The sequence below is a fragment of the Pteronotus mesoamericanus genome, unplaced genomic scaffold (genome assembly GCF_021234165.1).
Source record: "Pteronotus mesoamericanus isolate MK-2021 breed Mesoamerican mustached bat unplaced genomic scaffold, CSHL_Meso_final contig_1201, whole genome shotgun sequence".
Classification (NCBI taxonomy): Eukaryota; Metazoa; Chordata; class Mammalia; order Chiroptera; family Mormoopidae; genus Pteronotus; species Pteronotus mesoamericanus.
In genome coordinates this window covers 46,976-55,298 of record NW_026555042.1, presented here as the reverse complement: position 1 = coordinate 55,298, position 8,323 = coordinate 46,976, and the positions used below count along the sequence as shown (strand labels likewise).

The following is an 8,323-nucleotide window of genomic DNA, read 5'->3' as shown; positions in this document are numbered from 1 at the left end:
CTGAAATGCCTTAAACATGTCACCATGGAGTATAAACGAAGTTACCTTTTATCTCTAGCTTTATGAGGGTTTTTTTTTTTTTTAACATGAAGTATTGCCAGTTTTGTCAAAGGCCTTTTATTCATCAGTCGAACTGTTTTTCGGTTGTGAACTAACTAAATCTGCACAATCAGCTCTGCTCTACAGGGGCTTGGCCGGACTGCAGGTTTTTAAAGGGATGCTGCCATGCCCTTCGGGCGAACAGATCGCCTTCACGAGCTCCTGTGCGGGAGGTCACTGCCGGCCCTTCGGACACAGGCAGCACAGCCCCATCTCACAGCTCACGGCGGGGTCTGCATCCCGGGCTGGGCACCCGAGCTGTCTGGCCGATTGGCCCGCACCCCCAAGATGTGCTCCTCTTCTTCCATGGAGCCAGCGCCCTTCGGTCGGGGGCCTGTGTGGGCCCCACCCACCACTCACTGTCCTCAGTGAAGGAGCCTTTCAAGACAGGGAACCTCTGTGGACATAATTCACTGTATTCTGACCCGGGAGTACAGACTGAGACTCCCAACATTGCCTTCAACTGGGCCAAAGCACAGGGTGGCTCTGAAAGGGCCTCGGAGGCAGAGACAGCCCCCCGCGACTGACTCCGAGCCCACTGAGGACTTCTAACATCATATCCTTGTAACGAGTGTCTCAGCTGTAGGTTTTGTGCTCCTGAAAGCACAACCCACACTTAGCCTCTGATTACATCTTATTTTCAGCCAGTCGGGGGCTGCGGGCATGGAACCCACGGGCTTCTCTAGCACCTTGGTCCTCACGGCTGGGGTGTCTGGGACTCTGAGCGAGGCAGGGAAGAAACCCTCACGCGGGGGTCTCAGGGCCCCTGGTCCTACGGTGCGAGGGTCTCAGGGCTGCTTCTTCTGCCTACAGGCCCAGCCCAGGCCGGGCCCTGGGCACGAGCAGGCCAGAGGCTACGAGGTTGGAAGCGTCTGAGTGCCCACTGAGGCCAAGGCTTCACCCCCGGGGATCTTGGGCCGACCAACCCCAACCCCCTGCCCAGACTCAGAGGAGGCCGTTGTGCAGAAATAATGCCTTTATTCCCTGGAGCCTGTGGTGTAAGCTCCAGGGCAGGGTGGGGCCTCCTCGCCTAGGGTGCAATCAGGGCCTGCTCGGCGGGTGGCCCGGGGCGTTTCTCCTCGCCTCTGAGGGGCTTCAGATGGGCCTGTGGGAGGTCAGGGTCGGAGGTGGGAGTCTCTGCGCGCCCCTCTGCCCACACCCTCCCTGGGGCCTGTGCCTTCCCGCCCCACCACTGCCGGCTTCCACACCTGGCCCTGGCAGCGCCCCTGTGGGAAGGCCCTCCCTTGAACGGCCTCCTCTGAGGACCCCCCGGGGCCCTCCTTGCCTTCCCACCCCCAGCCCCCCTCGCGGGCTGTCTCTGTGCCCCTGCCACTTGACTCCAGGGCTCACAGCGTCTGCGGGGCTGGCCCCGTCCTCTTGCTTGCCCTGGGCTTGAGCAGGGACCTGGACTCCGAGCTTTTCCAGCTCCTCCTTCAGCCTGGACAGAAGCGGGCGACAGGAGAGTGAGGGGCAGGGCCGGGGGAGGGCCAGGAGGGCATGCAGAGGCCGCCCTCCCTGGGTGGGCTGCGGAGGGGCTGTGCCTACCTCTGCTTCTTCTGCAGCAGCTGCTTGCACTTCTCCTGCAGCTGCTCATGGTGCTGGGCAGTGTCCTCCAGGAGCTCCTGGGCCTTCCTGTTCTCCTCCTCGAACAGGTGCCTGGGGCGGGGGCGGGGCGTCAGTGCCAGCAGCGCCCACTCTCTGCCCCCCTCCTCCGCCCTGCCCGTCTTACGCGGCCGCTGCTGCCTCCTTGCTGCGGAGGAAGAGCCCCTCAGTGACGGCAGAGCAGCCCTTGGCTCCCAACTGGGAGCACAGACGATGCTGCACGTCCTCCAGCTTTGCCTGCACCAGTGTCTCTGCAGCAGGGAGAGACAGATTGCAGGGCGGGGCGGGTGTGGGCCAGGGTTGGGGGGCCTCCCGGGGTCTCCGGTCCTCAGTCCTCACCTTCCTTGAGCAGCTGCTCCTTGCTGCTGTCCAGGGCACTGATCTCCTGCGCCAGCTGCTCCGGCCTCTGAGCAGAAGAAAGGGGACCTGTGCATACTCCTGCCCCCTATTCATCTCCGGGGCCCGCCTGGGTCCGGTCCCCACTCCGCATACCTTACTTCCCGCTACCCCGGCCCTCCAAGCATGGCCCGCGCGGCCCTGGGGCTACCTCCGCCTGGAACGGTGACGCCTACTGGGCTGGGCTGGAGGGGCTCAGGAGGGGGCTGACATTCAGGAATTTTCTAGGCTTTGAAGCTGCCCCGGGGCAAGTGTTTCCTACAGACTCTCCTTTGGAGGACCCGTCACCAGCCCAGCACTGGGGCACCTCTGAGCCCTCCCGTCGGACGTTCGCTCCCTCTGCCAATGTTCTGGTTCGCAGGCTGGGATCCCTTGGTGGCAAACACTGCCCCCCAGCCCCCGCCCCGCTGTGCTTGTGATGTCCCCAAACACATCCATGCACCTCCGTGATGTATGACCCCTCCCTGGTTCCTCACGATCCCTCCTGACCCCTGAAGGGCCCTGGGAAGGCGACAGGGATGAAAGTGGGCGGCCGTGCCGGTGGCGCCGAGGCTCTGACTGAGGGCAGTTTTCCCATGTGGCCGCCTGGGCTCGCTCACGCACCGCGTGTGGCAGGTGACAGGAAGGGAGCCCGGGGGACGACCCTGAGCTTTAGAACTGGGTCTTCCAAGGAAGACAAGGAAGGCGGCTTTGAGTGACTCACGTGGAACTCCCAGAGGTCCTTGTGCTGGCCCATCAGATCCTCCAACTGTTCCTCGAAATCCAACCTGGGGGCCAACCGCACAGGATGAGGGGTCACGGGTTGAGACCCCCTAGCCTGGCTCAGGCCGGGGGGTCTCCATGCAGTCCCGGGGGCGCTGCCCACACCCTTTGCTCTGCTTAAAGCACCGCCACCGCCTTGGCCCGTAGCTCAGTCAGTTCTCCTTCTGACCCCCATCCCTGACGTGACCCACCCCCACAGCCCGTTCCAGCCCTCCCACCCCCCGCCAGGCCTCCGGCGCCGGGCCTCACCTCAGCTGCCTCTGTTTGCGCTTCTCCTCCTCAATCTGGGAGTTCAGGGCAGAAATCCGCTCCTTGCACTCCTGCAGCAGGGTCTGCTTCCTGTGAAGAGGCGAGGCAGCCCTCAGACGTGCCTGCCGAACGTCTCCCCAGGAGGGGGCCGGGGTGGGGCTGCTGCCTCCCTCCTGAGGTCTGTTCCAGCTGTCCACATGGGGGTCCTTCTCTATAACTCCGTGGGGGGACGTGAGCACATGTCCCTGGAAATATCTTTGAGGATCAGGGAGCTCCACGTGGACATGGTCACGCGCAGAAGCCCACGCACATATTAATCTCCTCTGACCTCCCCAAACAGTTCCAGCTTTGTGCGCCAGGGCCTGGTGCCTCTGGTTCCAAGCTGAGCTAAGTGCGCGCCCCAGAGGTGCAGGGGCGGATGCACGAACAGTTGGGTGGACGGAAGGATAACGGATGATCGGTTAGAGGCTGAGTGGACAGGCGGCTGGCTCAATGCCTAGTGACGGGACAGACGGTCAAGGAGCCTGTGAGGAAGTGAAGTGCATGTCCAGCTAAAGGAAGTGAATAAAAGCCAGCTAAAGGGACTGCATTGGTATTGTCGCCAAAATACAATCATCCTGGTGAGTGGGAGCGCCCGCAGCACGACCGCGGGAGCCGCGGGGAGGAGACCCTCCTCTGGCCTCCCCCCCCACAGACGCGACAGGCGGAGGGGAGGAGCGGGCGCTGCGGCCTCGGACGCCTCCCTGGCCTTCTCTGCCTGAGTGCAGGGCAGGGCAGAGGTGGCGGCGGGGCTCTCACCTCTGGGCCTCGCTCTCCTTCTCCTGGCAGTGCAGCCGGAGGATCCGCAGGGTCTCTGTGGGGACAGGAATCGAGGGCTCCGAGAGAGCCCTCAAGCCATCAGGTTTGAGGAGGGGTGCGGGGGTCCCATCACGCGGGGTCTCGTGGACGCGTGATGGGACTTGGCCACTGACTGCAAGGCTGGGGAGGGACGCACGCTGACTCAGACATCACAAGGCTTCGGCGGCTCTGCAGCGTGAGCTTCCCAAGGGCAGCAAAGGCAGAAGCCTGGGGATGGGGCGGCCACACTTACCCTGCTTTTTGCTCAAGGTCTCCTTCAGGCGCACTTTCTCTCCGCTCACTGGAAAACACAGCCACGTGTTTGGGCATCGGGGACCACCCAATGCACCCTCAGGGACCGGGCTTGCCCACGGTCACACGGACGGTTCCGTACAGCCCTACCCCACCATGCACATGTTCATGCTCCCTGTGAGCACCCGAGGCCCCTGGTGCTGGTAGAGGGCCCTGCAGAATGCACGTGTTTACACAGAGCAGAGAGCACTGAACGCGTGGTGTGAGGACTGTGATGACACCCACCAAGCAGTACGGGGCGTGGGACTGGGTGGGGCAGGGTGCTGTCTTCAGACAGGGCAATTGGGGTGGGCTCTGTCTGAGAACGGGGCATTCGAAGCGAGAGCCGGGTGATGGTGCAAAGCAACAGGAACCCATGTTAACTGAAGGGAGAGCCCAGCAAAGACCCTGAGGTGGAAGTATGCTTGGCGGGGGTTCCGGGAACACTCCCACCCAGAGGGAGTGAGGCGGAGTTTGGTGGACCTGAGGTGGGAGAGGGGGCAGGGTCCCTGACCACAGCAAGGGTGCCGAGTGTCTGGCACACGGGGTTCGCAGAGGGGTGGCACGGGGGCTTCTGAGCGAGCCCTGCGGCGCTTACGTGAGTCCAGTTCCTTCTGCAGGGCCTCCCAGACGGTCCGGGCTTCTCCCAGCTCCTGGCTGGCTTTCTTTTTTGCTGCGCCAAAGAGCAGAAGGACAGGCATTGTGATGGTGCGGCCTCCAGTGGCACCGTTTGTGCAGACGGTAACATTTCACATCTGTCTTCAAGCAAACCCTGAGGGGCCCGGAGTTGACAAAGCAGGAAACAAGGCCTGCAGAAGCCCTCCTGCAGGGCTCTGCGGGCAGCAGGTCCCGGGCAACGGACTCGCGACTCTGCCTGCTGCACTGGGAGGGGCCTGTGCTTGGGGTAATGCCCTGCTGGCGGTGGTGAGAGAGACTCAGTGATTTCTGGACAGGGGGCCCTGCAAGTCACACAGCGTCCTCAGCCGTCCTGGCCTGCAAGCCACGGCCCCTGAGCTCACCTTGCTGCACCTCGTTAATCCGGTTAATCAGGACCTCCACCCTGGGCTCCAGGCTCCCCGCTGCAGGGAGGAAAGGAGGCTGAGTGAGGATGGCGGGGCCCCGCCGGGACCCCCACTCCAGGGAGGGAGACGAGGGGCAGGCACGGGGGTGTGCATTCAGGCTGTGGCGGCTGCAGTCGGGAGAGATGGAAGGGGAAGGGACTCGAGACCGAAGGAGTGGGACGGACTGTTCCGAGCGGGACGGCGCGAGGCCCCGAGTCGCCGAGGGGACAGGCCCTGCACTCTGCGGGGGGAGCGGAGGCAGGCAGTGCAGAGGCCACCCGAAACGCCACCTGGCTGGGGGGTGCGGGCGGGCGGAGGCCTGGGTTTAACCGAAGGCAGTGGGGATCAAAGGGGTGGTCAGCAACGGGGAGGCAGCTGCGCTCTGAGAAAGTGTTTCGCTTGCTTTGTCCTCATACTTCAATTTTGGATCATGGGTCCCTGTTTTTATTTAAAGGAACTAAGCTTGAAAAGAGCGAATGAGGTAATTTCCCACGGCCGTGAGCTCTGGGGTCTGGAGTTGAATCCCCTTCTGTCCGAGCCGCGGTCATAACGCAGACACGTGACCTTTCTGCAGCTTCTTCACCATCTCCATCAAGTCTTCGACTCTCTGTGACTGGGCCTGCCCTGCGGAGACAAAGCGGGCGTCTGGGAACCCCGAGGGCGGCTTGAGGAAGGTCCCACGACCTTGGGTGGGACCGAGGGGGGCTGAAGGCCGTCCTGGCCAGAGCCGGGCCCTGCTCCTCGCCTGGAGGCGGACGCTGCACAAGGGATTCACCGAGTCTCTCCAGGGTCCGCTTTTCCTGAGGGGTAAAGGGCACCACAGACACCCCGAGAAAACGCGGGGTGCACCCCCACCGCTGACGCTCTTCACAGTCCGCTCAGAGCTCCTGAGGTAACAGTGGAAGAGGAGAAAGGAGGGATATAAAGGGTGGAAGCGGAGTCAGGAACCACTGCCCGTGGCCGACAGCAGACCAACCCGGACGGGCTGGAGCGTCTACTGCACAACCTGCGCGGGGCAGCGAGCACGTGTACCCGGAGGCCTCCTTCAAGGACATGCGAGCGCCGGCAGCCTCCGAAGCGACAGCCAGTTGTTACCCTGAGGCCTCCCAGGAAAACGCTTCGCGTTGACCTGCTTCTAACCAGTGCGGCACTTTCACCCCAAGGAAGTTGCGGGCCTGCCGTTCAGAGCGCGGGCGTCGCAGCGGCCGCCCGGCCGCCCCGGGTCACTCGCTGAGCGCAGCGCACACCCTCCCAGCTCCGGTCCCGAGGACGCGCCCCGCGGCTCCCGGTGCCCAAGGGCAGCGTCCGGGCGGGAAGCCCCGCGGGAAACGCGGCCCGGCTCCCACAGCAGGTCGGTCCCGGGAGAGGGCCCCAGGTGGGCCCTGCGGACGCGGAGGCCATCAGAGGGGCGCGTGAACTGGCGCAGGGAGTGGACCGCAGGGCGGTCTGGACTCAAGCAGATGCACTTCCTGAAATATCGACGACGTGGTCCGGGAGCGTTGAAGGCTGAGCAGATACCCGGCGAAACGACGGCGCCATTGCAGCCAATGGCAGAGCGTTTCCTCCCCGGAGCGCGCTGGCCTCCGGGCAGCTTCCGAGGTCGCGGGCTTCGCGCAGGAAACGCGGGGCGGGCAGAGCGCGACCTGACCGGCAGGAAGCTGATGGCCGCCCGCGCGGGAGGGCGGGGTCGTCGGGTAAGTTTCCTCTTTTCCCAGCCCGGCAGGTGCGGCACCTGCGTGGGCGGCGGGCGGGTCCCGGCGGGGGGCGCGCGAGAGGGGACAGCACATCCACGCTCCTTTCTCCCTCCCTTCCCCGTCTCTAAAAATACATACATAAAATCTTTTAAAAAATTAATAAAAGGTTTTCAAAAATCGACCCGCTACGAACGAACCAATCGACATGGAGAAGCGAAACCGTCGGGAGCGCGGAGAAGAACGAGAGCTAAGCGGAAACCAAGCGCGTGGCCGGCGGCCGCCGGGACAGGCGCGGCCTCCGGCCCCGGCCCGGCGGAGTCTCCCAGGCGCCGCGCCGAGCCAGTGCGGCGGCGGCCGGGAGGCCGCCCTCAGACACACTCGGCTCCCAGTTCCAGCCCCGAGCGGCCCCAGCGCGGCGGCGGCGGGAGCGGCGCGCGCCCGAGAGTCTGCGCGCGACCCAGAGGCGGCGCCCAGCTCGGCCGCGGCCTTTCGGGGCTCGTCGCCCGGCCGCCGTTCCCGAGCGCTCGCCGCAGGCGGACACGTGGGGACGCAGCGAAGCTCCGTGGGATGCGTCAGCTCACACCTCGCAACACAGCCTGTGCGGCGGGGCCCCGCTCCCGGCTTTGTAAAATAATTTCAAATTTACTTAAAAGCTGCGAAAACAGAACCGACAGCTCCTGCACGCCCTCTACCAGGTGCCCCGCCTGCGGGGGCGTCGGAGGCCAGACAGCAGTGGCGCCCGTAGCACCGACCCTAAAGGGGCGGTTAGGAAACGTCCCCAAGTCGTAACCACCGAGGCCCCGGAGAGTATCGAACAGTAAGATTAAACGTGTCCCCTCACTTCTGCGCTCCCCTCAGGATTCGGTCTCCCTCCCTGTGGTCACCGGTCAGCGGCGGTCCGACGTCCTCCTGTGGGGCCTGCGCCGCGCTGGGAGCAGCTGCCGCGCAGACCGCCTGCCTGCCCGCCCTCCCGCAGGATTCTGAGGGGAAGGCCGCCCGCGCTCCGCCTGTGCTCCCCACGGAGGCCCGTGCCGCTCAGCTCTACCTGCCCCCTGCCCAGCCGGGCCCGCGGGCCCCGGGGGCTCCACCCGCGAAGGCCCGGGCCGCGCCGCCATCTCCTCTCGGCTCGAGGGTGCCAGGCAGTTGGTACCTTCGCTGGGATTGGACGAAGCCCACGCGGGGGCGGGACGTGTGAAGCACGCCTGCGCAGTGTGCTCCGTTCGCCTTCCCACGTTCGCCTTCCCACAGGAGCGGACGGCTGAGTAACGATCTGGACACGTGCTAGTGGGCTTCCTTCCAGCGGCTAGGAGAGGGGAGGGCTGTGAGCAGACT

At 64.5% G+C, this 8,323-nt stretch overlaps 1 protein-coding gene across 1 annotated transcript; it reads right to left on the bottom strand.

Moving 5' to 3' along the window:
- Nucleotides 1–1,129: 1,129 nt before the first annotated feature.
- On the bottom strand, nt 1,130–8,106 carry SYCE1 (synaptonemal complex central element protein 1). The gene is made up of 13 exons (XM_054585053.1): nt 8,037–8,106; nt 5,862–5,921; nt 5,256–5,315; nt 4,835–4,909; nt 4,199–4,246; nt 3,907–3,961; nt 3,109–3,198; nt 2,801–2,864; nt 2,041–2,107; nt 1,829–1,952; nt 1,645–1,755; nt 1,450–1,537; nt 1,130–1,204 (listed from the first exon to the last, which is right to left on the bottom strand). The coding sequence occupies exons 1-13, from the start codon at nt 8,104–8,106 to the stop codon at nt 1,130–1,132; spliced, it is 987 nt and encodes a 328-aa protein (XP_054441028.1).
- Between the last annotated feature and the right edge of the window lie 217 nt (nt 8,107–8,323).

Coding starts and splice junctions, on each gene's coding strand:
- SYCE1 (XM_054585053.1), bottom strand. CDS start 8,106: ATGGCGGCGCGGCCCGGGCCTTCGCGGGTGGAGCCCCCGGGGCCCGCG. Junction 2,865..3,108: donor CGCAAACAGAGGCAGCTGAG/GTGAGGCCCGGC, acceptor GTTGGCCCCCAG/GTTGGATTTCGAGGAACAGT. Junction 1,756..1,828: donor AAGGAGGCAGCAGCGGCCGC/GTAAGACGGGCA, acceptor CCCCCGCCCCAG/GCACCTGTTCGAGGAGGAGA.